This window comes from Canis aureus, chromosome 19 (genome assembly GCF_053574225.1).
Source record: "Canis aureus isolate CA01 chromosome 19, VMU_Caureus_v.1.0, whole genome shotgun sequence".
In the NCBI taxonomy this organism is placed as follows: Eukaryota; Metazoa; Chordata; class Mammalia; order Carnivora; family Canidae; genus Canis; species Canis aureus.
The window spans coordinates 27019668-27047625 of NC_135629.1; the positions used below are offsets into that span (position 1 = coordinate 27019668).

At 43.0% G+C, this 27958-nt stretch overlaps 1 protein-coding gene across 17 annotated transcripts in view; it reads left to right on the top strand.

The window, feature by feature from the left end:
- Positions 1–24008, top strand: part of MAGI1 (membrane associated guanylate kinase, WW and PDZ domain containing 1) — a 638869-nt gene extending 614861 nt beyond the window's left edge. For 7 of the 17 annotated variants that reach the window (XM_077858158.1, XM_077858165.1, XM_077858159.1 and 4 more), the window contains 7 exons: positions 726–1019; positions 4033–4236; positions 11708–11801; positions 11941–12001; positions 12949–13092; positions 16135–16273; positions 20337–24008. In XM_077858158.1, the coding sequence (XP_077714284.1) occupies positions 726–1019; positions 4033–4236; positions 11708–11801; positions 11941–12001; positions 12949–13092; positions 16135–16273; positions 20337–21103 (1703 nt within the window). In that variant the 3' untranslated portion in view covers positions 21104–24008. Of the gene's footprint in view, positions 1–725; positions 1020–4032; positions 4237–11707; positions 11802–11940; positions 12002–12948; positions 13093–16134; positions 16274–18317; positions 18407–20336 lie in introns of all 17 variants that reach the window. The other 10 variants (XM_077858160.1, XM_077858164.1, XM_077858167.1 and 7 more) reach the window with 6 other exon arrangements.
- The last annotated feature ends 3950 nt before the right edge of the window (positions 24009–27958 follow it).

The window sequence follows — 27958 nt, forward strand, 5'->3', positions numbered from 1 at the left end:
GCTGGGGCTCCCTCCTCGTCGCTGTCCCCCGACGCCAGGAGCCTCCCTGCACACTGGGGGGCCTGCGGGCGGAGCAGGGGCTGGCTCAGCCGGGCCTCTCTCTCTCCTCCCTCTCTCCTCCCCTTCCCTGTGTGCCCCCTCCGTCTCCCCCTCTCTGCGCCTCCCTCCCTGTCCTCTACCCCCTGCCCCCTCTCTTCCTCGTCCTCCTCCCTTTCCACCTCCCCTTCTCCCCCTCCCCTCCCTCTTGCTCCCTCCCCTGCCCCTCCTCCCTTTCCCCACCCCCTCCTTCTCTTCCCCTCCCTTTCCTCCCCCCTCCTTCCCCTCCCTCTCCCCTCCTCCCCTCCCCTCCCTCTTACCTCCTCCCTTCCTCTCCCCTCCCCCCCTCTTCCCCTCCCTCCTCTCTTCCCCTCCCCCTCCTTCCCCTTCCCCTCCCTCTTACCTCCTCCCTTCCTCTCCCCTCCCCCCTCTCTTCCCCTCCCCCTTCTCTCCCCCCTCCCCCTTCCCCCTCCTCCCTCTTCCCTCTCCTCCGCCCTTTCCCTCCCTCTTCCCTCTCCTCCCCCTCCCTCTTCTCTCCTCCCCCTTCCCCCTCCTCCCTCTTCCCTCTCCTCTTCCCCCTCCCCCTCTCTCCTCCCCCTCCTCCCTCTTCCCCCTCTCCTCCCCTCCCCTCCCCCCCTCTCCTCCCCTCCCCCGCCCCCTCCCCCTCTCTCCCTTGCGCTCACACGCAGCCCCCAAAGCGGAGAACGAGGTGCCGTCGCCGGCCTCCTCCCATCACAGCAGCAACCAGCCGGCGTCGCTGACGGAGGAGAAGCGCACCCCGCAGGGCAGCCAGAACTCGCTGAACACGGTGAGCTCGGGCAGCGGCAGCACCAGCGGCATCGGCAGCGGCGGCGGCGGCGGCAGCGGCGTGGTGAGCGCGGCCGTGCAGCCCTACGACGTGGAGATCCGGCGCGGCGAGAACGAGGGCTTCGGCTTCGTCATCGTGTCCTCGGTGAGCAGGCCCGAGGCCGGCACGACCTTCGGTGAGTGAGTGTCCCGGCCGCACCCCCTCGCCCCTGCACCCCCGCCCCGCCCCGCCCCGCCCCCAGCGCCCCGGGGTGCAGGGTGCCCGCCAGGGTCGAGGCGCGGTGCGAGCCAAAGATGGCCAAGGTCTCAGGAACAGGAATGCCTTCATGCTTTCCGCTTCAGGTAATCAAAGCCTTAATTGGGGATGGAGAGTGTGTTCGGTAGCTTCTCCCCTCCCGAGGGCTGGAACCTTGCAGCTTCCATGCAGGATGCGTGTTCACAGGCACACAACCTCCGGCGTAACCGAAATTGGCATGACCCGTGAAGAGCAGCCCCTTGGCAGTGCAGGCTGAGTGAGAAATCCCGTGGCGAAGAATGCCGTTGTGAGGTCCCCAGTTAGGAAATCATTAATAGCGGAAGGCTCAGCGGGTCAGAGAGTTTTGGGAATAAGCTTATGGTTGTAAAAATGCCTAGGGAACAACACAGGTGTAAGGAGTAAAGGTAATTACAGGAAGTGCCCGGTGCACCTTATCTGCGTCCTTTCTCTGTCCCCATCTGAAATTTGTAAATGTTCAATAATAACTTTTACCGTTTTCTGCTTAAGAATCTAGTTAAGTCTTTGAGGGGACTCACCTGCAAGTGAAGAGCCGTGTGTCTTCACTGCCCTTGAATTCCAGCAGGGCTGATTTTCCCATCTCATCCGGATGTTGGGGGTTTCAGCAGAGTGTGGAGAAATCCACTTGTCACCCTTTTAGAAGGCTAACTGATGGGGTGTACTAGCAAAGACAGGACCCTCATGATTCTAAGAATGTCATAATCTGTGAATCTATTTCCTGTTAGAATGGATTCTAAAAATGTACTCCAGAAATGATCCATCTTCTTTATTAGATAAAAAAATCATCTGTTAATCCCCCAAGCACATGTGTTCATTAATACGGAATAGGATGGGGAGGCAGGCAGGGCTATGCAGGCTTTGAAACTTACTCAGTTCTATCCCCAAATGACTTGTCCACAAGAGTCTGATGACCAGGGGCCCATGTCACTGCCACCCAAGATCAGGCGAGGTGCTCCATACCTTCAGCTTCCTGATCCAGTAGAACTCCCTTTATCTTCATTTAGTCTCTAGAAGTTGCTTCCTGCTAAAGCCATTTCCCCTGAGGTCTGTTCATTAGGAGACTGAGTCAGTCAGGTCTATGCATGTGTGGCTGCAGTAACAAACACCCATTACTAACCATGCTTTTGTGAGCTACATTAATCAAGTCACAGCATGTCATGAATGGATGACTGGACGTCAAGGCAAGGTTTTTTGGGTTTTGTTTGTAAATTGATTTGGGGGACTTTTCTGCTTAATTTAACAATATAAAGAAAGGCAGAGGGGGGAAAGAAATCCCTTTGCTTTCTTCAGATCTTCAGTTTGATTGTCCCCATGTACCCCCGATAGTCTCAGGATTTCAGAATTCTTGGTTTCATTTTTACAGTGAAATAGATCTGTCAGGTGGGAGGCTATGTGTTATTTAATGAATATTGAATGTATTTTCACAATTTGGTCTTTGATTGTTTTCCTCTGGCACTTACAATAAACAAATTCAGCTTTCCCTAATACCTTGCATGAGACTTCTGTTTCAAACCGTGCAGAGCTTTCCTCATACCTGCTGTTTGATACCTTTCTCATGTGAGTTGTCCATGGAGATAGGCTAAACTTAATCTGGACCTTGAATTTGAGTATGGAGATAGAGTATACCAGACTTGCCTTTTGGATTCCAGAGGGCTGTTTGCTTCCTTACAATTCTGTGGCCTTGACCTCATGTGCAATGATACGCACTTGGGCAAATATGTCAAAATTCAAAGAAATTATAATGCCTTTCCCCTCACATTTTATCCTCAAGGTCCAAATGATAACAGAAGCACTTACTCGGTTAGTTACGGTGACTCCCATGTTCATTTTATCACCATTCCAAAAGGTGACTCACCTGCATAACTGCTTCACAGTCCTCAGAAAGATGAATTCCCACAATAGGTAAATACACACTTCACTGCAGACCCTCTGTCAGGACTCAAAGCCAATTCCCCACCCCTCTTGAGAAGTTAGCAGTGCTCGTGGTTGTGACATGGGGTGCCTCAAAGTGCATTAAAAAACCTCCCTCTTCAAGTGCACTTTTCCTGGCTTTTACATTGTAGATGTGCAATAAGTGATCATGAGAAAGGAAATGATCAAAGGAAAGGGTTGAGGAAGGATTTGAACCTGGCTTTGGATCACTGTCCTTAGCCTGAGCAGATACCAGGTTTTCAGAGTCCTTTAAGGGGATTTTTGGGAGAAAAAGAGTTGGATATCAGATCTAATGAGCCATTTGGGCCCTACCTGGAACAGAGGTCACAGAAGGGAAAATAGGTGTCAGGGTAGGGTGCTTTATTGGCTCATGTCTTGTAATTATGCCTTTTTCCTAAAGCTTTCATCATTCTGGAGGGAAGGCAGGTGTTTGCACCATTAGGTGTTTGCAGAGGGAGTTTTGGTGGTAGCAGACTCTCATGCCTCACCAGACGCCTAGTGATTATTTTTTCTAAATGGAGAAAGAACAAAACATTGGCAGAAGCTGAAACAGCAGCTGGCAAAAATGAAGTGACACGAACACAGAATGTGTAAAAGCATCCATCCCAGCTCTGGGTTTCACATTTGCAGACCCAAAATAAGCCAACAGCGAGTTATTTTGGGGCTCTTGAGAATCTCTGAAGCTGCTAAATATCACAGATTTTGTCATTGATCGAAGAAGGGAAGCTGGGGTTTCCCCCACATTTGGGCTGGGGCAGGGAGCGCAGCTAGGAGCAGTCACCGCACGGTGGCAGCTCCTCCTACACAGGCGCTGAGTATTGCCAATGTTTTGACCATCGGCACAGAGCTCTCCTTTAATAACATTTGCTTAATGCTTTAATTAATTAACACTTAACCTTCTCTTTCCCTTTTCAACCCTTTTTCTCCTCCCTTTGCTATATTCCCACGTAACTTAAAAAAAAAATAAAAACTCAATATCAAAGCAGGCAATGCATGTGTGGCTATGCCTCACAAAATAGGTCGGATTATTGAGGGGAGTCCTGCTGACCGATGTGGCAAGCTGAAAGTGGGAGATCGGATCCTGGCAGTGAATGGATGTTCCATCACCAACAAGTCCCATTCAGACATTGTCAACCTAATCAAGGAAGCGGGAAACACAGTTACCCTCCGCATCATTCCTGGGGATGGTAAAGTATACCTCTTGTGTCTCTCGTTCTCTCTCGAGCTTTCTGTACCTCTCTTTCTCTTCTGTCTGTCTCTCTCATTAGGATCCATGTAATTGAGTAGTGTTGATTTAGAGGCAGCATTACCCGTCCCTAACTGAGCATACCCATCATATAAGTGTAAGCCATCATTAACCTCCCCTCCCCCCTCCCTTTACTTAATCATCTTGCCCTGTGACCCTGTCTTACTGCACATGCAGACATTGCAGAAAATCTTAACTTTCTCCATTTTATTTTGGTTTTGGTCCCCATGTCCTTAAAATGATAGAATAGTTTGAAAACAGGCAGTAAAGATCCTCTGATGTTCTATCTGGAAATGATTAAAGATTTAGAAAAAAGAAAAAACCCCTAAACTTTAACTGTATGAGGGGCACCTGGCTGGCTCAGGCAGTAAAGCATGTGTATCTTGATCTCAGGGTCATGAGTTCAAGCCCCACTTTGGGTGTGGAGCCTACTTAAAATTAAATTTAATTAATTAATTTTTTTTAAAGTAAAATTTAACTGTATGATACAGTGACATCACAAAACCTACATAATGACAATTCAGAGCCAGTACTTTTTTTTTCCAGAATAAGTGAATATATGAAAGGTTTTTGTTGAATGAGAGATTCTCGGGGGTTTGTGCTTAATGGGTTTGTCTCTAATTTTTACACGTGGATGAAGAAAGAATAAAACCTCCCTTTGATACGTTATACTTGCATTAAACTAGGCCTATTCTTGTTTGTTTGCTTGATTCTTTTATTGGTTAAATTCAAATCTTGTTTCTTTTACACCACTGGTATTTCTTTCCCTAGGAGACATTTGGCATTGTCTGGAGTGGTGCTAATGACATTTAGTGGGTAAAGGCCAGGGATGCTTCTAAACATCCTGCAGTATACAGGATAGCCCCCCACAATATAAAATTATACAGCAGAAAATACCAATACACATTATTCATATCTTTTTAAAGATTGATTTATTTATTTTAGAGGGAGAGAGTACAAGAGTCCACCAGTCGGGGGAGGGGAAACGGTGGGCAGAGGGGAGAGGGAGAGAGAATCTCAAGTGAATTGCTCTGAGCACAGAGCTGACACACAGGGTTCAGTCTCAGGATCCTGAGATCATAACCTGAGCCAAAATCAAGAGCTGGTGCTTAACTGACTGAACCACCCAGGCACCCCACTCATTCATATTTAATAAAAATGAAGTTGATGCTCTAATGTCACTAAGTATAGAATCTTTAGAGAATTAAGTCCTGAATACTGACTTCATTCTAAGCAGACTTTGCCTTTGGGTGGAAAGTGATACTTGTCTCAAATGTTTCAGTGTCTTTTTGTTGTTTTTATTACTATACATGTTCTAAAACATATATTCTGAAAGTCAGTATTTTTCAAGAAGAAAATGTGGTTTAAGGAGATAATGTGATTAACAATTCTGTGCCCTTGATCTGTAAGAAAATCAGAGATATATCTGAAAGTAATTGACCAAATGAATATTTTTATAATTGTTAGAAAGTGATCCCTATTAGTTTAAAATTCAAGGGGTTGTAAACGGTGCCTTTCAGAACAAAATAAATTGTAAACCAAACAATAAATATTTGAAAATTGTTGGTTCTAAGAACAGAATTTTCTCGGAGCCAAAAATACCCCATACCAAATGTGGAGGAAAAAATAGCTCCTTGATTGCTGATCTACTTCACCCTGCCTCAGATGCATGGTTAGTAATTTACCATGTGGTCTGGAGTCCGTTCCACCAGTTCACCACTCTGGAAGGCAATTAAAATTTAGGAATGTGATCACAGGATGATAGGACATAGGTTCCTAATGGAAAAGATGAAGGAAGCCAGAAAAATTGAGAAGTGGTTGAGAGAGCCAAATGTAGTATATAAATTTAGGCACATCTATCTGCATGCCCTACAGAGATTTCAAAACACTAATCCAGAAGAACTCAACACAGGCATTGACTTGCTGTGTCTATATTGGTCAGTCTTAATGTGGGAAGGATAATGTCCAAAAAAGGAAGGAAGGAAAGAATGTACTCCTTGAGGGAAGGGCTTAGAAAAAGAGCTTGAAATCAGGAAAGCTATAAATATGCAGAAGCAAAGTATACTACTGTGCACATACTAGGTATTAATGAAGTGCAGTGGAAAAGTTTTGGAACACCAAAAAATACAGGGCAAGGTGAATTATCCAGAAGCAGTTGTCAATAAAGACATTTTTTTAAACTTCAGTACTTAAAAAATATAAAATTCAGGTAGGCACATCACATACTTTCTTGGCTAGAAGAAAGTAAACATTAATGCTGATACAATGTAGTTGAGGACCAATGTGCTGCCCGGGATGTGATTTCATCCCAAGATACTGCAGCAAGTCCTTGCCATGATTTAAAAAAACAAAAACAAAACAAAACAAAAAACTCTTCCATCATTTACTTTGTAAATTTCAGAAGCCAGGGAAAGGAAATCGGGTCTGACAGAGGGTGGATTTGTGATGCTCATCTTTTAATGGAGCCAAAAATGGCCATCTCGGAAATTAAAATTGAGGCAGGGGAGTCCGATTTCTGGAGAGATGCTGGAACAATCCAGGAGAAGTTTGCAAACACCTAGAAGACAGAGCTTCCATTAATGAAGGTCTGATGAAGAGAAACACATGGCAGATCACTTCCTCTTGCTCGGGAGGGTGTGTTAGACGTGGAAGACTGTAGAATAAAAGGGGGAGTGTGTGTCAGGGACCTCTGCTCTCCTTCATACCTTTCGCACTAATGTTTAATTCATCAAGTAGCCCAAAGACAGTTTGTGTTGTGGTCCTTGCGAAGAGACTGAAGTTCTTAGAAACCCACGTTATCCAGAATACTGTTGTCAGACACCCCAGGAGGCACTTTGAGAGCGTGGGAAAGTGTGCTCTCCTTTTGGCGGTGCTTAGAACCCACTCGGGATCCACTTCTTTCCCTAGCTCCTGCTGCCTGATTCTTTCATCGTGTCATTGTTTACCTGGTACTTTCTCCAACTTACTTATGTCTGTCTGTACTTTCTCTCACTTGCTTCTCCCATTTCTCTGGGTCCTCCCTAGCCCCCCACCAGCCCTCTTCAATGATGACTCAGAAACATGACTTTCCTTTATTTGGCTTGTTATCTCCTAGAAGGCCCATCTTCACAGACCATGGACAGGCCTAGATCGGGGGTCCTCCCCATCTCTGCTTTTACTGTCTTTGGGACCAGAGTGGGAGGTGCAAGTAGGGGCAGAACATTTTCTCCTATGAGATGTGGGCCAGGCCTAATAAATATGAAAGGGTAGCACAGAAAGGCCCAGGGAAGAGCTGACCATACTGAATCTGAACTTGAAATTGACAAGTCAAACCACACACGTTTCCTTACCACTTGCCTTCTGTAGAAAACTCTGTGAAATCTGGGTGGGAATGAGACTATAATCAGACAGGGCCGACCCTTGGCTTATTCAGACTGACAGAGAACCATCAGTATGAATTGAGTTCTAGATAATGAAAGTATTTATAAGCTTAAAAATCAGTTACTTATATTAGGTCTTAAATTTGTACTTCAGATCATTCTGATTCCAAGTATTTGTTACAGAGTAGGCAAGGGCATGGCAACCCAGACATTGCTATTTCCTGGGCCAAGGCATAGGATAGTATAAATATCTTAATAGAAGGCTCTATGGATATGATAGCTAGCGAAGGGATAGGGTGAAAGGAACAGGGTTCCAACCATAACACGTTTTTTTGAGTCTCCCAAAACTTCAAATATTTATAGAATTAAAACTTTGAAATACTTCCTTTAGATATTTATTATAAGTGTATTTATGCACTAAAATATTTATGAAAGAAATGATTGTATCCTTTGTTGATTTATTTGGCTTTGTAGTATGGATTCCATAAGGGAGGCTAAAGGTATTAACATGGGGGCTAGGTTGGAATTGTAATCACTTGCCATGGAGATATATTGAAACCCAAGATAGAAGCTCCTGTCAGAAGTTTAGTGCCCTGATTTAGCACAATACCGTGACAGTGCCTTGAGAGCTAAGATATGCTTTGCTTGAGACATGATTTCCACTGGAAAGTGTAGTAATATCCATTTTCATTCCTCTAAAGGGCTAAAGTAGGTGTAAACACTGATTAATAATAGGATACTTACTGGAATTTATCATAATAGCCAAATAGTCCATCTGTCTTTTGAGCTTTAAAAGTCAAATACATTGGCATCCATTCATACACGGTGCTGGAGTAGACTTTTTTTTTTAATCAAGGGCAAGTTTTACTTTGGGATGGAGCTATAGATTTGTGAGAATGGGCTTCATCTCTGTGTTTTAAAAAGCTAGAAAGAATTTCAACACCTAAAGCCTCGGTTTAATTCTAAATGAAGACCTAAAAGTTTAATAAAATAGGTATAACTTTATTGATATTTTAAAAGCATCCTGGAAATCAGGGTATGCTAAAAATTATTTTAAGTACTTGGAAGATGGCTCATGAAATCTAGAATCAAAGCAGGGTATTTTGTTTTTTAATTCTCCTGTGATAGTTGGTGGTATTTATGCAGTACAATAAAGACACACTGGTTATTTGAAAGGAACACACCAATTAGATACGATTTCCTTGATACCAACACAGAATTCCCTTGTAAATGGAAATAAGACGCTGGATGACTTTGGACATGTTACCTACCTTTTCTAAGCCTAAGTGTCTCCATCTGTAAAGTGGGGTAATGATTGCACCAGTTTCATTGAGTTTTAAGAATTAAATGAAATAGTGCATGTGGAAATGCACTTAGCACAAAGCTTGGCACATTGTAAATGATCAAGAAATGGTTGGTTTTTTTAAAAGATTTTATTTATTCATGAGAGACACAGAGAGAGAGGCAGGCTCCCCACAGGGAGCCCTTTGTAGCACTGGATCCCAGGACCCCAGGATCGCTACCTGAGCCAAAGGCAGATTCTCAACTACTGCAACACCCAGGAGTCCCAAGAAATGGTAGTTGTTCATAGATTAAGAAACATAGCAATAGGAGGAAAATTCAGTGAGCTCAAATAATCATTTGCATATAAATGTTAATTTGTTAAATGCTTAAAGTTAATCTTCAATCCAAAACAGATTTGCATATAAATATGCAGAAAATAGAAATGGAGGATAGGTGGAAGATTAATAAAAGAATTCTATTTATATGTGTATTGAGTGATTATCTGTCCTATCAAATCATGAAGGCGCAGAAATAAAGAAACTGTTTCAGAATGGGATCTGATCTGCCTAGAGAAGCCCTGGCTACCAAAAACACACAAGAACTCAAAAGGGGAACTCCTGCACAGTTCAGTAATTATAATCACTTTAATTACAAGGAAACGTTCTTTTTCGTATCCTGATTATGATTTCCCCATGGCCCGAACGATCTTGTGATTTCCCAGAGAGTCTCCATAAAATTAATTATGATAAGCAATGTGAATTTTTTTAAAGGACCAATACATGGGTTGATGAAACTTCTAGTGAATTATATTGATAGGCAGTCCAATCTCTTAGTCCATTGTTCTGACACAGTGGGTATACTTTATGAGAAATCACATAGATTTACCACCTTGGTTGTGCTAGGTAACTGCAATCATAAAAATGTACCAATAATATGGCTTTAATATTGTGATAACAGTAGTAAATACATGCTCCCAATTTAAAAAAATGTGCTAATCATCTTTTGTATGGTTTTTATGTGCCAGGCACTATCCCATACACTGTGCTTTTCAGATAATCTTTACATAAGTTTTCTTAGATATTTGTGTTATCCTATATGTACAAGAGAAAACCGGGGCTTTCAGTTTTAGAAAGTTTAAGTGACTTTCCATAAGTCCCAACCAGTAAATTACAGAGCTAGGGGTACACACAGCCAGACAATCTGAGTCTGGAATCTGACCTTTTAACCATTATGCTAAAGAAACCTGAGAAACACCACCTCCCCAGTTCAGGGTATATTGGCATAGTAAAGGCTCTGAGGATGCTCAGAGGAAAAACAAAATATGCCCTCTGTTTCACCTATTGTTTTTCATCTTCAGTTGGCCACAGGTTCCTTTCCCTCAGAATCTGTAGAAACAGTGGTTAAAACAGACCATGGAAAACTTGTCCTGTAACATGAATTGGATTCACTTTATGGTGTACTTGATCTAGTGTATTTGATTTTCTTATTAAACTTGTGCCTTAGCTATCAGCCTCATGGGCTTTATAGGTGGAATATAAACTGTTAAAATCATAATTCAGCCTTTTCATTTTGCAGAGAGTTTAAGTTCCCATGGAAACATTTTCCCAATTGAAGCTTTCTTACACATTATAGGTGGATATATGTATTCTGTAAGCATTAGGATGCCTACTATGAACCTCAGGGCTCCTAGAAATTTGTAGACTCCATTGCATACTATGAATTAAATTGGCATTCATGGGCTAATCTTAGAACCTAACGACCACATTTAGTACTTATTTGATGAGAAAAATTATGCCAAGTTCCAAGTAGTCAACCTAAAAATAAATATTAAAAATGCACCTTGCACATATATATAGTTGCTTGCTAACTGTCTTGATCTTAATGGAGAAATAATTAGTAAAAGAATATATAGCCATTACTATATAAATGATTAAATTTTAATATATGCATGTTGGTATGCAGTCTATAGGGCATTCTCATGAGCATTTTCAAGTTCTGGATCTCCAAACTTCTAGAGATTAATGAAGTTGCTTATGAATGTGGTTAGTGGAGAAGAAAGTCAATTTACATAAGAATGTAATCATATTCATTACTTAGGGTGGCTTCATGATTTATACAACTTATATTTACAAACTCTGGCTCTAACTAATGCCAAGTTTGGAAATTAATTTTTCATCAGTGATACTAGATGAGATCTGTGAAGAACTCTATATTTTCAGTTGTGCTTCATTAAAAGCAAAGGGGAAGAAGGTAGAGATTGTGTATGTATGTATAGTTAACAAGATGTTAGCATACTTCAGATTTTAATATTCACATGAGGAAACCAAGCAGACTCACTAAATATTGCTGATAAATTGTAGGAAACATTAGTAGAGACATTTACTATCAGCCTGTAAAATTCTGGGGAGAAGCACTATTGGTGTGGTGCAGTGTCTTGATGGGACTGCCATTTTTAAGTATCAGGAAGGCAGGGAAAGACACCTACCTTGGCTACAATTTTAGAGTAGCATTTTCTGGGGCAAACTCTTTATTCATTTGTGGGGATATCAGTTGAGAGGAAGATAATAAGGACATACATGCCTCATATTACAGAAGAGCTTAGAATGATTCTTTAAAGTCCTAATTTTTTAGAAATTCAAGTCAGAACTGCTTCAAACAGTGACAGAGAAACCAGACTTGTCATTCAGATATGGGACTTCTACATCTTGCATGGTTTGATGATCTCTTCTCTGGGGCCCTCATTCTGTTATGCTCTGTCTCTCCCTACAGAGTCTTCAAATGCCACTCTGCTGACCAATGCAGAGAAGATTGCCACCATCACCACCACACACACCCCTTCTCAGCAAGGGACCCAGGAGACCAGGTTAGACATAGCTTTCTTTAGTTGATTTTGTTAGGTTTAAGGGCAAAAAACTAACTCCTGGCCTGATGATTACTTGTCCTTAATTTTTTTTTTCAGTTTCTCCATGGTTTTTTTACATTTATTTCTCTCATTTTGGCAGGAATACCACCAAACCAAAGCCGGAATCTCAGTTTGAGTTCAAAGCACCCCAGGCAGCACAGGTGAGGGGCATTCTTCTTTATTCTCTGTTTGCTTTGCACATTTCCTCCCAATTTTCCAAAGCTATTTTTATGAGATGTCTTTTATAAGATACCCTCAATTAAAATAAATAACCTCTTTGTGAGAGGATATACTAAGTTTGTACTCACATTTAGTTATCTAGGAAATGACATTTTATTTTACTACCTTTGAAAAATATTCCTAGATACCCTTTTCTAGGTGGGAAAAAACAAAAAACCATAATTGTCTCAACAACTGACAATCAGAGAAAGAGCAAAGTCACTAATATCTACTCATGGTATTCATAACTGTGTTTATGCTAAGAAAATGTCTTTTTTTGCTACGGTGACTTGTGAATTTCAGGTGAGACCTGTAGAGCCAGACAGGTGACTGGTCACCTGTCCCACAAGGTTGTAGTAGGGGGATGCACAAACATTCAGGTGAAGCAAATTTGGGAAAGACTGGGGGATGGTTAAACCGGTTCATTTTGACTGGGCCTTCTCAGAGCTCTCAGCAATCCATTCACGCTTCTCTTCAGCCAGGGTGGGAGCCACTCCCCAGGTATGAGGAGGTCGTTGTTGGTGTCCTGGTGATGGACACTGCTGCCATTTTTCAGGCTTGGGGCAGGGAGGCTGAACATCCCGCACTGTGCAGAATGGTATCGTGTAATGACTTCCTGCTATAAATACAATTTGTGGCCTCACTGATTAAATTTTAATATATGCATGTTAGTGTGCAGTCTACAGGCACACTCATGAATGTTTTCAAATTCTGCATCTGCAAACTTCTAAGATGAATGAATATATAAACAATTGAGAATCACCAAGAGAAGGGTAAAGACTATGCCTTTTTGTCAAATCACCATGACAGAATATTTGGGAAGAGGTGGGAAGAAATACGTGTGCGTATATGCTCTCCCTGAATGATAGCATTTTGTTTTTTTAAACAGGAGCAAGATTTTTATACTGTGGAACTGGAAAGAGGAGCCAAGGGATTTGGCTTTAGTCTTCGAGGAGGCCGAGAATATAACATGGACCTCTATGTTCTGCGCTTAGCAGAGGATGGTCCAGCAGAAAGATGTGGAAAGATGAGGGTAAGTAGGAAGAGGAGTCTGGGCAAATAAGTCATCTGCAGTGACTTTTTGACATTATGTGGCTAGAACCTTCTTATTCTCGAGAACTGCATTTTCTCCTGTTTTCAGGACACTCTAAATGCATGATTCCCACCCTAATGTAAATGTCTCCCTCAAGCATGGTTGGTGGTAACTGTTCAAGTTAGGTGAGCTTTTCTAACTCTTCAGTGTTGAATGAAAGATTGAAATTACTTATAAATGTATTGAAGTAAATACTTTCTCAATCTTATTCCCATAGTTCTTTTTTTTTTTTTTCTTTCTTGTTCATGAGAGAGACACAGAGAGAGGCAGAAACATAGGCAGAGGGAGAAGCAGGCTCCCTGTGGGGAGCCTGATGTGAAACTAGATCCTAGGACCCCTGGATCCCGACCTGAGCCAAAGGAAGACAGTCAACCACTGAGCCACCCAGGTGCCCCCCATTCCCATAGTTCTTATACTTAATCTCATAAGGCAGGCATATCACAGGAAATCCTGGGTATACCAGAATGCTTATGGAGTAGGAAAGGCATGTAGTCATGTAGGTTCTGGGTGGTGAGCTCCATTCACTCTCCAGCTGTCACCTAGCCTCAGGAGCAGGTCAACACTGCTTCAGTAAAGGACCAGCATCTCTTTGGCATGGATATTCATGGTTGGTCTATAGGAGTCAAAGCTGCAAATTTCAAATATACAAATGCCAAAACATTGGGCAGTCTGGGTGGCTCAGCAGTTTAGTGCCGCCTTCAGCCCAGGGCATGATCCTGGAGTGCTGGGATTGAGTTCCACATTGGGCTCCCTACATGGAGCCTGCTTCTCCCTCTGCCTGTGTCTCTGCCTCTCTCTCTCTCTCTCTGTTTCTCATAAATAAATAAAATCTTCAAAAAAAAAAAAAAAAAAAAGCAAGTTCCAAAAGATCACTCTGTTCTATATTAGATAGATATCTAATATCTATTACTGTGTATGCATATGTCACTTTCCGGCAGAGGTTAGGTGGTTTAAAAAAAAATCATCTTGTCATTATAGATCAGTCACTTAGACTGAGGTGTATACGTGGGGACCAATTTGCAACAAATGAAAAGAAATCAAGACAGCCAGGTCAAGAAAGGAAAAAAAAAAGTGCATGAATTCAGTCCAGAGCTAAAAGGAAAAAACAGTGACCTAGAGTAGGGGACTTCATATTTGTACTTAAGGCATAATGTTGATTTTTTAAGTTTCTTCAGATTAAATTTTTCAAAAGATTGATTGATTAAGAAAGAACTAGGGAAGGGCAGAGGGAGAGGGAGAGCATCTCAAGCAGACTCCCTGCTGAGCACAGAGCTGGACCCAGAGCTCGATCTCCTAACCCTGGGATCAACTCTGATCTGAGCTGAAATCAAGAGTCAAATGCTTAATCGATTGAGCCACCCAGGCATCCCCAGACTGAATTTTTAATGAGTGTTTTCTTTTTTAATGGAGAAAATAGACCATGAATATGGTTATAAAAAGGTAGTGGAAAGTGGTACATATTAGCATACAGTTTCCAAAATCAAGCTGTATTACCACTTTCTTGAATCTTATGCATTTAAGCACAATTTGTGCACAAAGGAATCGAGACACTGTGTATTCCTTTTGTTTAAATTTCAAACACATGGCGTATGCTTTCCCACGTCTTTGCATACTGAAAAAAGTTTCTGATTGAATGAACTGTCATTAGCATGGTATTTTGTATTATGCTGTATAGTTCACAAGACATATTTACATGTATTATCCAATTTGGTCCTCCTACTTTGGTAGGGATGGGTTGTTAACATTTCCTTCTACAGATGAGAAAGTAAGTTCCGTGAAGTTAAAGGGTTTGAGCAAGTTCAGTTAGCTAATAAGTGATAGGACTCAAATTCAAAACTTTAATCTCCAAAGCCAGTGCTTTTCCTCTTCTGCCTTCTGGAAAATGAGCTCCATTAGAGCAAGGATCTTACCTGTCTTGTTCACTCCTTTATCTCTAGTGCCTAGAATAGTAGCTGACAAAGTAAATGCCACATCAGTGTATCAGCCAGGGTTGTGGTCTCATCAGAAAGCTCACCTGGGGAAGCATTTGCTTCTAAGCTCACTCACAGGGTAGTTGGCAGGATTCAGTGCCTCTTGAGCTGTTGGGCCTAGCTCTCCTTCATTTCCTCATCATGGACTCTGTAGGGCAATTCACTGTGTGCAACAAGTGAGACAACAAAAGAGGGGCACATAGAAGCCAAAATTACTTTGTAACCTTATCTTTGTTTTTTTTGTTTTGTTTTGTTTTTTAAATTTATTTTTTATTGGTGTTCAATTTACTAACATACAGAATAACCCCCAGTGCCCGTCACCCATTCACTCCCACCCCCCGCCCTCCTCCCCTTCTACCACCCCTAGTTCGTTTCCCAGAGTTAGCAGTCTTTACGTTCTGTCTCCCTTTCTGATATTTCCCACACATTTCTTCTCTCTTCCCTTATATTCCCTTTCACTATTATTTATATTCCCCAAATGAATGAGAACATATAATGTTTGTCCTTCTCCGACTGACTTACTTCACTCAGCTGTAACCTTATCTTTGGATTGACATTGCATCACATTTGCCATACTCTGTTTATTAGAAGCAGGTCACTGATTCCAGCGCACACATGAAGGGAAGGAGATTACACAGGATATGAATACAGGAGGAGAAGATGGGGGGTGGGGTGCCATCCTAGAAACTGCCTACCACATCTTCTTTTCCTCAACAATTAATATTACCCTTACTGCTTTATTTTTTTTTTTATCCCTTAGCACATAACACTTTCTAACATACGTGCATTTCTTTAATTTTCTTATTAATTGCCTTCCATTAGAATGTCGTCTCCATGAGGGCAGGGATTTTGTTTCTTTCACTGCTGGATCCTAAGCAACTTATTTTCTGGGAATATACTCAACGAATATTTAGCAAATCAATAAATGAAAGAATTTGAAATCATAAGGCACCTTGGTAGCTGGTCAAACCCTCGGTGATATTCTCACTTTGTCTATCTCTTGCTTTGGCAGATTGGTGATGAAATTTTAGAGATCAATGGTGAGACCACCAAAAACATGAAGCATTCCCGGGCTATAGAACTAATTAAGAATGGTGGCCGCAGGGTGCGTCTGTTTCTGAAGCGGGGAGACGGCTCGGTACCAGAATATGGTGGGTCAAACTATGAAAACATTCCTTCCTTCCCTGGCATGACTCCATGAATTTGTCTCCAGAACTGCAGCAGGAAAGTCTTTTTGTTTTCCCCTATTCACCAGTGTCTTACCAGCCTTTCGCACCATGTGATTATTTGCCTCGCTTGTTCTGAAATCTCTACACATTTCATCCTTTTGCTTGCTTATGTGGACTGGGGCTTGGCCTAAGACAAGATCTTTATAGCCCTCTTTCTGATAATCAGAGAGAACATTTTGTCTAGTCCAACCAAGAGCGAAGGAATGTTTGCTTGAACTGTGCCAAACTGTTTCTCAGATCCAATTGTTAGCACAAAATGACTATACTCCTTTTCAGAAGCAGGAAAGCAGGTTTCCTGAGTGATATGTTGAGGCACAATTCTCCTTTATCTTTTCTTTTTTGATTACTTGATGTTTTTACTTAAGAGGCGTGAAATTTTGGAGATGACTTGGGGGCCTTGCTCACCCCCTATGCTCTGTATATGACACTTCCTCATCCCACTTGTTGGTCCCTACCCCCAGTCAGACCACCTGAGCCCACTACTATAAAACAAACAAAACTGTTGATATATTAGCCATATGTTTTTAGATGAAAAAGGATGAAATACAATTCCCAGTGCTCATCATGAGGGAAACATGTTACTAATACCTTTCCTATGGGGAAAGCCAGGTTATACGTAGAGTTCCTTTGTCATATGTGTAGACATGATTTGAGTAAACAGCAATGATCTTTACATAGCTTAGTGTTCTGATGGCAAAATATTGTATATTATAATGATTATGTCCTATTTATTTGAGAGTCTTGTTTAAAATTAAAAAAAAAAAAAAAAAAAAAAAAAAAAGCTATGCCCTAGATGTAGGGCTTTTCTTCCCAACCAAAGGTCTACAGAAGTTTCTATAGAAACTGTGATTGAATGGTCCCCATATACGTTGGTCCCCTTTATTAGGGATTAATCTGTATCACCCTCCTTTCTGAAAGTCATTCTGCACAATTCCCAGTTGCATTTTGGACTTGATGAGATCTCCTTAATTAAGATGCAGCTCAAAGAGAAGGATAACTCATTTGAAGGACAGCCTTCCCAGGTGTTGGACACACATACAGGTGTAAAACCAAGGGCCCAAGTTGGGGGGATGGGACAAATCAGATGAGGCCCCTTTAGACATGGCCAACCACAGGGGAGGTATTTTGATGTTAGGATGCCACAGCTGTGCACTATACTAAACCTCTGACCGTAGGTGTATCAATGCCACTGAAACTGTGTAACATTGTCTCCCTTTTCTGTCTCCCCTATGCTTCTGTTGGATGTGATATTTCATTTGAGAATCATCGTCAGTAACCTGTGTACCTTCTCAAAACCTATGTCTGTTGCACTGAGGATGAAAATCCAACACTAACAAATGTTCTTTGGGCTAAAAATAAAGATCCTTTAAATACTCATTTTTCCAAGAAGGGTTGAACATGCCAGAGTTGTGCTGCTGTAATGTCTCCATGTGTCATTTGGACTAAATCTCTCTAATTCTATCAATTAGAGTCACAAATGGGTTATAATATGTTAAGTTCCAATATTTTTCTGACTTGATTGGAACCTGCTTCTCTGTGAGGCTATTTTTGTAATGAGTTTTTTGTACTTAATTTAACTGCCGCGGTCTTTGGGTGGGGGAGGGAGGGAACTTTGTTCTTTTGTTGTTTATTGTTAATGCTCTCCTATGCCAGCTTGTCATTGTTCCAGTTGTTTGAAAAAAAAAAAAAAAAAAGAAAAAAGGATGCATCCATTGTCTGGGTTCTTGAGTCACCTTATATGGCTGTCTAAAAAATGTCACTGTTCTGATTGCGGTCTCTGCAGCCTTATTTGAGTGTTGCCTTAGACTGTCTGACTGGACAAATAAACTCTCTTTGCCCTATGTTAACAAATGCAGATTTTTTTTCTTTCTTCTTTGTTATAGGGAATCTAAATGTTCAACTTTTTCTCTTTCTCTCTTTCTCTTTCTCTCTGACTGTTCTTGGTGCTGGGCCCTCCCTTCTACAGCGATGATACCTCCTAATATCGCTGCATGTATGAGAAATGAAAAGCTCGGGGAGGCTTGCTTCTACCTTATGGGCCATAATCAAACTACGGTTTGTAGCTCAATCAATACTAGGTGTTTCTGTGCTGTGGCCTAATTTCCTCATTGCTTCTGCTTAGCTCTATTTTGATATGTTTGGCAATTCATTCTGAGCACCCTGCGTTCTTTGAATTGTAAGTACACCACGGACCCTACTGAAGTCTTACTCTCCCTTATCTTAAAAGTAGGTGTGACAAGCCCCAAGGTTAGATTCATGTGCGTGATCTAAGCACCTATCCTTACCCAAAGCTTAAAATGACTCTGTAGGCCCCTCTTTGTGTTAATTCTAGGCCCCAGCATTCAGAAAGAGCCAAACCTCATATCACAGAGCCCTGCCCTAGGTCGGTAAGGCTTTGTTGGACAGAAAAGTGACATTTCCTGCTCAGCCAGCTATCCCTTGGGAAACTGCAGCCCACAGGCCAAAGCTTGTTGACAAGCTGTTTTTCTAAGTAAAGTTTTATTGGCACATAGCTACGCCCATTTCTTTAATAAATTGTCTAGGGCTGCTTTTACACTATAGTCGCAGTTAAATAGTTATCACAAACTTTGCAGCTGGCAAAGCCAACCAAAAATATTTACTCTCTGAAAATTCACAAATGCTGCTCTAGGCTATATGCCTATTTTTTGTTAAAACCCACCCTAGGTTTTGGGAGATCATTCATGAAACAGATTGTTCAATGTTGACCTTGATGCCTCATGAAAGATCCTTAAAGAGTTCCTGTGATTCCTTCATCTCTGGGACTGTCACCCTCATTTGCCCTCCACTCGGCAGCACATCATTTCAGGTGTCTTGCCAGAAATAGTGTATGACTTCTTGAGTTGGGTTGCAGCAGAGCATCCCTGCTTTCAAAAGAGCTCTCATAATATCGGGATGCTACCTAAAACATTGGCCGTGTCATTTCAAATAGTTTAATAATAAATAGGAGCGCCCATGGGCTTCTCTGCTTTTAAATCTATAGATATCTTAATGTCGTAAGAAGCATCGCAGTGAGTCCTCAGCTCCTGGATGCAGTTAGGGATACCTGGCGTAGCATAAGGAAAACTGCCTCTGAAAGGTTTTCTCTAAACCCCATCTAACGTCAAATGTGCACCTGATAACCTTTCTTCCACTCCCTTTTGTCAGGCAACTCCACATTTTGGGAACAGTTTCTTAAACCTATGCAAACTTAGAGCAAAGTGTTAAAAAAAATTGACAAAGGTAGAGAGGATGTTCAATGGACCCTCACACGCACGTCCCATCTGCCAGTCATCAACATCTGGCCATGTGGCCTCTCTAAACAGCCCTTTGCCCACCACCCTGGAATCTTTTTTATTTTTATTTTTTAAAGAAAAGTGTTTTAAAATAGAAGTATACTTTGCATTAAATGCTTAAAGCCTGAGTGTGCAGCTCAGGCTTTTTTTTTTTTTTTTTTAAATCTCCGTATAAACACCCACTTTAATTACCCAGATCAAAATACAGACTCTATCCATTCCCCCAGAAAGTTCCCTCATCCCCCCCCTCTAGGTCAATAACCTTAATAATTTTTAAGCGAATTAAAATAAGTATTCTTAAAAGAATGTTTTCTTTGGTGGGGGCTGGGCGGGGAAGAAGGGTGGGCAGGGGAGGATGGATGGGGGTGGGTGAGGAGGGAACAGCAAGAGGTAGTTAAGGTGGGGACTTTGTGCTGTTTCTAGATACGCTGTCTGCCTTGTGCGTTTAAAGACTAGAATCGTGGCCCCGGCTGTGGCTCCTCAGTGACCTAGGTCTCGAGGGCAGCCGCGGGCAGCAGCCAGATGCCACCTTTGCTTGGGCCTTCACTAGTCCGAGGCCCAGTGGGCTTGGGTTCCGAGCGCTTTGACGGTTGTTTGTTTGTGAGTCTAATGAGACCCCAGGCGCGGGCGCGGGGACAGCAGCCCGAGGCCCCCGATACCAAACCGTGGCTCTCGTTCCTTTGCCTTGGCAGACCCCAGCAGCGACCGGCACGGCCCCGCCGCCGCCGCCGGGCCCCAAGGTGTTCCGGAAGTGAGGGCCGCGCCCCCGGACCGCCGACCGCATCCGTCATTGGAGTCCAGTTACCCACCCGACCTTCACCAATCATCGCAGCATGGGGAAAAGCGGGCACACGGGAGAGACCCAAAAGGCAGCAGCAGAGAGTCCAGCAGGCAACCCAACGAGCATCACACCTGGAACGGCACTTCTAGGAGACCCGACGGCGGGGCTTGCCGACCCAAGGACCGGGCACCCGAGGGGCGGAGAGAGGCGCCCCCGGAGCGGCTGGTGCCCAACGGCCCCAAGAGGAGGTCCCCGGAGAAGCAGCGCCGGGAAGGCACCCGCAGCGCGGACACCACCCTGGAGCGGAGGGAGAAGCCCGAGCGGAGGCGCGAGCGCTCGCCCGGCCGCAGGAGGGACGGCTCGCCCGGGCCGCGGAGGAGGTCCCTGGAGAGGCTCCTGGAGCAGACGCGCCCCGCCGAGCGCAGGAGGGGGATGGGGAGCTCGCCCGAGCGCAGGGCCAAGTCCACCGAGCGCAGGCGCGCGCGCTCCCCCGAGCGCAGGCGCGAGCGCTCCCTGGAGAAGCGGGACCGGGACCGGGACCGGGACCGGGACCGCGAGGAGCTGCAGCGAGGGGGCGCCCGGGGGCGGGCCGAGCCGGGGCCCAAGCCCGCCCCCGCCGCCGCCCCCGAGCCGAGGAGGCGGCCCTACAAGGAATGCAGCACCGACCTCAGCATCTGAGCCGCCCCGCCAGCCCGGATGGACCGTGTGTGTCCCAGGGAGCGAGGTCGCGAACCTGAGAGCATCCTCGTTTACGCACCTGGGGACGCGGCTCACACCCGACGATCCGACGAATATAGCAACAAACATTTTATGCATTTGAAATCTTATAAGAAGAAGAAAAAAAAAAGTATATATATACATATATATATATATGAAAAGTGTTGTGCCTGATGTATAATATTAAAAGAAAGTATTTTTAAATGCATACTTTTTTTTTTTTTTTTTGGAAATTTATTTGCCAAATGCTGCCCCGGAGGGATACAAGTTTTGTTTCTACGTTAAACTGTAGAGTTGTCCGGAATTGTTTCCCCCCCCCCCTTTTTTTTTGGTGGGGGGAGGGGCAGGGCAATCTTTCTCTCTCCTGGTTTAAATAGGGCTGTCGATCATTTTCTCTAAGGGAAATTCTTGATTCAGTTGATTTGATGTAGATTGTTACGTAGTGATGTAGTGCTGTAGTCAGGAGTCTTTCTTTAAAAAAGGAAAAAAAAAAGAGCAAAAGGCAAAAAGTTATATGTGTAAAAGCTGAGGACTCTTTGGGATGGATTAGGATTGCCCATGATCCTAAGATGAAACTGTATGAAGAGACTACTATTGCAAATGAAGGATATTTATAGCTAAACTACACAGCACAAGGAAATGTGCCCTTCTGGAGTCATAGTTGGTTCAGAAAACAGTTTGGACTCTCCCTGGCTATAGAAAGGCGCGGAGAGGAGAGGTGGGCCGCCGTTTACCCAAACTGTAGCCCAAGCGCAGATGGGTCAGGTTCATTAGCATCGCCACCGTCTAATAAGATCTCATTAAGGCAGCGCCGTCACAGCTTTGCTCAACTACTGGAGGGAACGGACAGCGACCACCTTCTGTGTTGTCTTGTCTGATGTGAGGCTGAATAGTGGACGGAATGGGGAACGATGCGCCCCGTGCAAGAGAGCCAGGAGAATCCCCAGTACAGAAAGTGTGTTCCTCCTTTTGTAGCATAAGCCCAAGGTTGCCCTTCGCTGAACTGGGGACTAGGGAGTGAGCCTTGGTGGAAGTTACCTCTCTGTTGATACTTAAAGAAGTGAGGGTGGGGGGTGCTTATTCCTAGAAGTGCCATTTCCCTTCGAAACCATAATAAAGGTCTCCAGGATGGTTGAAAGGGAAAGTCACAGTCCCAGTGGTTCTAGATCGAGTTGGCAAACCTTTGCCCTCATGACCGTGTCCTTTGAGTCTTTGGACAGCAGAACAAAGCATAACAATTTTTCTTTTTCAAACGACCCATTCTTTTGCAGTCCCTCAGGAGGTGTGTGGTTGGGTCGGCTTGTAGCCCCGGGATGTGGTCGAAATGGATTACTGCCTAGCTGAGCCAAACGTTTGCTTGTACCTGTTGGACCACTACAGCAAACCGCTGCTTACGATGCATTGTGTATTTCTGTAGTACTGTTTTGCATTTTCCATTAACAGACACAAAACTTTGCAAGTCAATCACTGTTATTCTCATGGTACTGTTAAAAAAAAAAAAAAAAAAGGAAAAAGGAAAAAAAATGGAGAAAACCAGCCAATCATTGTCTGTACAGAGTTAAAAATTGTAATTAATAGAGCCTGTTTTAAAAATTAAAAAAAAACAACTGTTGCCTTTTTTCTTGTATAAAAGAGAATTTATGACAAAAAAAATTTAGCTGTGAGGAATGTGATATGTGTTTATATTTCTGAATATGGAACAAATTGATTCATTGGGATATATTTTAATGTAAACTAAATCAGGTATGTAAAGCTGTTTTAAAATGGGAGACTATATAAGTAATTCTCTAAAGCTTTAGTTGGGTTTGAATATCATCACTTCCTCCATGGTGAGCCTGCTTGTGAATTAGTAAGCACTTGTTCGCATTCTCTGTTCCTCACTCATTTCTTGCAGTGTGCTATGGACTTAATGCTCTTTCTGTATTGATGAAAAGCAGTATGTGGGCCAATCTTTTTATAAAACACTATGCATATATAAATATTACATTGTTCATAGCTTTATTTGACTTCTGGGTTGATACATAACATAGACTGAGTTCCTGTAGTTGTGTGGACCTGCACAAAACCAGTTCCTTTCCTGGAACAGAGAGACAATGTTCATTCGGTAGCTGAAAAGGAGGAAGAGGGTCTGTGACTGCTACTTTTATTGCCAGAGTTTTCCACACACACATTAAGCTGTGGTAGTAAGGCTGAGGGAGAACACAACTGAATAATGACGTTCGTTTTCATCAGTTTCCTAGGAGCCAATTTGGGGATTTTATTCCCCAGGCTCCACTGCTAGGAGTTTTCTCGCTATTTCTAGCAAAATCTGTGATGTTAAATGATCGATGCTCTCACTTGTGGTCCAGAGTTTTAAATAAGTGAAATCAAGGTGGATTCTTGGAGTACATCGTGAAGTTAACATCTTAATGTCTTTCTTGTTGTCAGAGGTGGTATTTGACATTTTAAAATCTCTGTGCTACCCACCATCAGTCTGTGAAGACTTGATGTGGCGGTTTACTCGGAGTTCCACGCATCACATTTGCTTTGGAAATATTGTACTGTACAGGGACTATGCATTAAGCAGAAAGATAGTTTTCTCTGAACTACTGTAACCTTAAATTGGAGACTGATTCTTGTGAGCCTACTTTCCCTAATCCCCCACTTCATGTAAATGTCTTGATGAGAGATGATGGATGAGTATTTTGTATGATTAAATCAAACCATTGAAGAAATCCCCTCCCACCCATTACACAGTTGATGCCTGAGCGAATGTTGGGGGGAGAACTCAACACCCTACTTGTATTTTTTAAGTTTCTTTTGTGAAAGATTTTTTAATGCATTTTTACTGTAAAAATACATGGAAATGTATGCATTCCATAACCACTATTGCTTCCGGATTGATATCTTTCTTGTCTCTGCGTTTTCTCAAATGTATCCGGGTCAAGTAATCAAGTGAGGGTGTCTGGCTCCAACTCAATGCAACATCATGCCAGTCTGTCAAAAGATAAGGAACTATGCCTTTGCAGCAGTAGTACAGTGCCTTGCTGCTCGAAGTGTGGTCCGTGGACCACCCGCCTCATCATCACCAGCAAGGGTATTAGAAATGCAGAATCCCAGGCGCAGCCTAGACCTACTACATCAGAATGTGCATTTAATAAGATCTCCAGCTAATTCAAATGCGCCTGAAGTTTGAAAAGCACAGTATAGTGTGTCAAGGAACCCTGGTAAAAAGCAAGACCTGCTAAGCTACATGCTTCATCACTTCCTGTGTGATCTTGAGCAAGTTCCTTAACCTCTTTATAGGCCTCACTTTCCTCCTCCTTAAACACATCTCAGATTTGGTAAGAATAAAGTGCAAAGTGCTTAGCACACCTCTGGCAATCAACAATCCTCAGTAGATGACACTAAAAAAATAAAAAAAAATTTTTTTTTTTTTTTTTTTTTTTTGAGGAGGAAGATGTTTTTGCCTGGCAATGGATGTTCTCTTTCATTGTTCCAGTTTGTTTTCCAGTGGAAATGAAGAAATATATTCTCTATAAAAATGGGGGGAAAAGGCCACCTGTTTTAATTATAAAGTTGACAAACGGTGTGGCTCATGCTACTGCACTAGCCTAATTGCAGGTGTTTTGAAATATAAAACCTAGATGCTGTGTTGTGACAGTTAAGATGAAAATAGTCTCAAAGCATAATTTACAGAGATGTACGTGGAGTTAGACGTGCTTAACTAGTCCTATCTGATGAAAAGATTAACCAGTTAGGGAGTGGTTTACCACATGTCCTGGTTGATCATGTCATTTCCGATGACTTTCCAACTTCCTTCACCCAGTTTTTGGATTGTGGCTGTAGTATGACTGAGTAGTTAGGGTTTTCCTATACAACCTAAGTTTCTGGGCATCCAAAGGTATTGTGTTTAATAATAGCCCTGCCTACTACAGTACATTCCTTTTGCTGTATTTTGTTTTATTTTGTCACCAGCATGGTAATTACAGACACTGTTCACTTCCCCCAGGATCTCTATTGTTCAAGATGGCACCTAAAACAGGTCCCTGGCTTACCTGATAATGGAAGCTATTTGTAAAGTCTGTATGTCCCACAAGTTCTTTGCCTGCCATAGTCACACTAAAAAGCATGTGCCGTGACTCAATTAGAGCTGGACAATATAGCTGGACTCTTCCTGCCAACAGGCAACACAAGAGCACTTTTGATGGTCTGCATGAATCCTGAAAGGAAGAGCCCTTTCAAGTTCCTCAAGGGGATTTTTCTTATAATCAGGCAACATCATCAGCATTGTGGGTGTTCAGCACCATCAGATTCTAGGGCTTTTGAAATATGCATCATTACAAGCTCCGAAGAAAGCAAATGACAAAACTGGACTCTTTCCAACACAATTATTTGGGGTGTTTTTTACAGGAGCAGTCCTCCTGTGGGAAATTTTGACTAGTTCCACCCATTGATGTGTTTATACCTTGTGCTCCTCATCTGGAGCTGATAGTATGGTTTTTCTTCTCTAGTACAAGTATTAGAGGAATGCTGGATCAAAAATACAAAGATCTTTTTGAAAACATGCCTTTTAAAAATATATATATTTATTTATTAATGAGAGACACAGAGAGAGAGAGGCAGAGACACAGGCAGAGAAAGAAGCAGGCTCCCTGCAGGGAACCCGATGTGGGTCTCGATCCCAGGGCCCTGGGATCACGCCCTGAGCCGAAGGGAGACGCTCAACCACTGAGCCATCCAGGTGCCCTGAAAGCACATGCCTTGAAGCAAGGTGGCATCAATAGTAAATAGGTGTCCCACGTGACTGCTACCCTCCACTATATCACTGCTCTGCCTAACTGGAAAGTCTTCACTGTCACATCCCTTGAGGAAACAACTTGATCTGCACGGCCTGGCACTCTGCACACCAAGAAGCACTGTCCTTTTAAATATATTCATCCCTCAGGGAATAAAGTCTGATCTCCAAGGATCATAGGGCTGAAGAGAAAATAGCTCAGACAGGCTGCTAATTCTCACCTGTATAATAAGCAAGGCTTATCACTCATTTATTCCTCCGACACGTCCGGAGGACCAGCTCTGGGCCCGGTGCTCGGTGAAGCTAGAACTACCTGCATCCTGGTCCCCAGAGTTGATAGCTGAGTGGGAAAGGCAAAGAAATGCAAATAAACCACACAGCAAGCAGAAGTGCAGGACCTATGAGAGTAATTGATAGGGGATGTAGCCAAATCCAGGAAGGTTATGTGTAATTAGGGAAGGAGGAGAAGGAGTTAACTGGCGGAAGAGGGAGAGAGTATAGTCTGAGGCAGGGGAGGGAAGTGTGGTTCAAAAGGGAAGGAGCTGCACCTTGAGGGGCTGGGCAGGTTTGATCCGAATTTTAGACTTAAGAGCAACAAGGGGCCTTTGAAGAACAACAGAGCTCCTGGTGAGCGGCCTGTGCTGCGGAACTGGGGTGGGAGCGACCAGCTTAGGCTTGAGCTGCAGGAGGGATCTTAGCAGCAGGGACAGTGGTCTAGGAAGGGTGGCAGTGACGCCCGGAGGCTCTAGCACGGTCCGGGCAGCAGCTCCTATCCTGCAAAACCATTCCAGATAAGGCAGGATTTCTCAGAGCCGAAAAGCCCCCGGGCCCGTGTTTATCATCCTATTACAAGAATTCATTTTCTTTCCAACCTAAATCCTTCTACCCCCTTTTCTCTAAACCTTTGTAAATACCTGCAGAACACTCTGTAACCGATTCTTCTCGTAAAGGCGATCATTCACCGTCCCACCTGGTTTTCTGAGTTTACAGATTCCCACCTCTCTACGTCTTTTTTCTTCAGACCCTGCCTTGAAACCTTGTCATCTTGTTTTTGCTGCTTTCTTTCTTTCTTTCCTTTCTTTCCTTTTTTTTTTTTTTTTTTTTTTTAGAATCACCACATTTGGGATCCCTGGGTAGCTCAGCGGTTGGGCACCTGCCTTCGGCCCAGGGCCTGATCTTGGAGTCCCGGGATCGAGTCCCACATCGGGCTCCCTACATGGAACCTGCTTCTCCCTCTGCCTCTCTCTCTCTCTCTCTCTCTCTCTCTCTGTCGCTCATGAATAAATAAACACAATTTTTAAAAAATCACCACATTTTTCTCAAGCCACAGAGCCCAATTAAGTATTATACAGTTTTTGCCAGACATTCCCTGCATTTGAGTGTTGAGAAAGGAACCATTCCTATAATAGCCAAAATAAAATGCAACTTCCTTCCTTCCCATGTGTCAATCCCAGTCCAAAGAAGTAACTATTACGAACGGCTTGATTCATGACATTTATGATCTTTTTCTATTTATATATAAATATGTATATGTTTTTATAGTTTGGGCTTTTATTTTTGTACAAAAAAAAATGGACCGGTAAGTACATACAATTTTAGGCACTGTACCTTTATCTTCTATATTGTGGACAGTTTTCCATGTTAGAATATATATGAGTGTGTATATACATGCAGAATATAGAATATGAATATATAAAAAATCTCAAAGACCTCATTTATTCTATTCCTGTCAGTCAGTCCCCTTTCCCTTCTCGTGGAATACTGCAACATTCTTACTTTTCTCACTCCCTTTATCCTTGCATACCTAAGACTCTTCCACCCAGCAGCTAGAGTGATTCCTTTAAAACATCAAGCGAAAGGTCCAAGTCCTGACAACAGGCTACATTCGAAGCCTATGAGGTCCAGCATCTCCTTTCTGGGTGACCCTTCCTCACCGTTCCCCTCCAGCCACACTCCACACTTCCTAGGACCTTTGCTCTAGCGAATCCCCGTAGCATGTGCCTGGAAAGCTCTTGCCCAAATATTCATGGCTGGCTTCT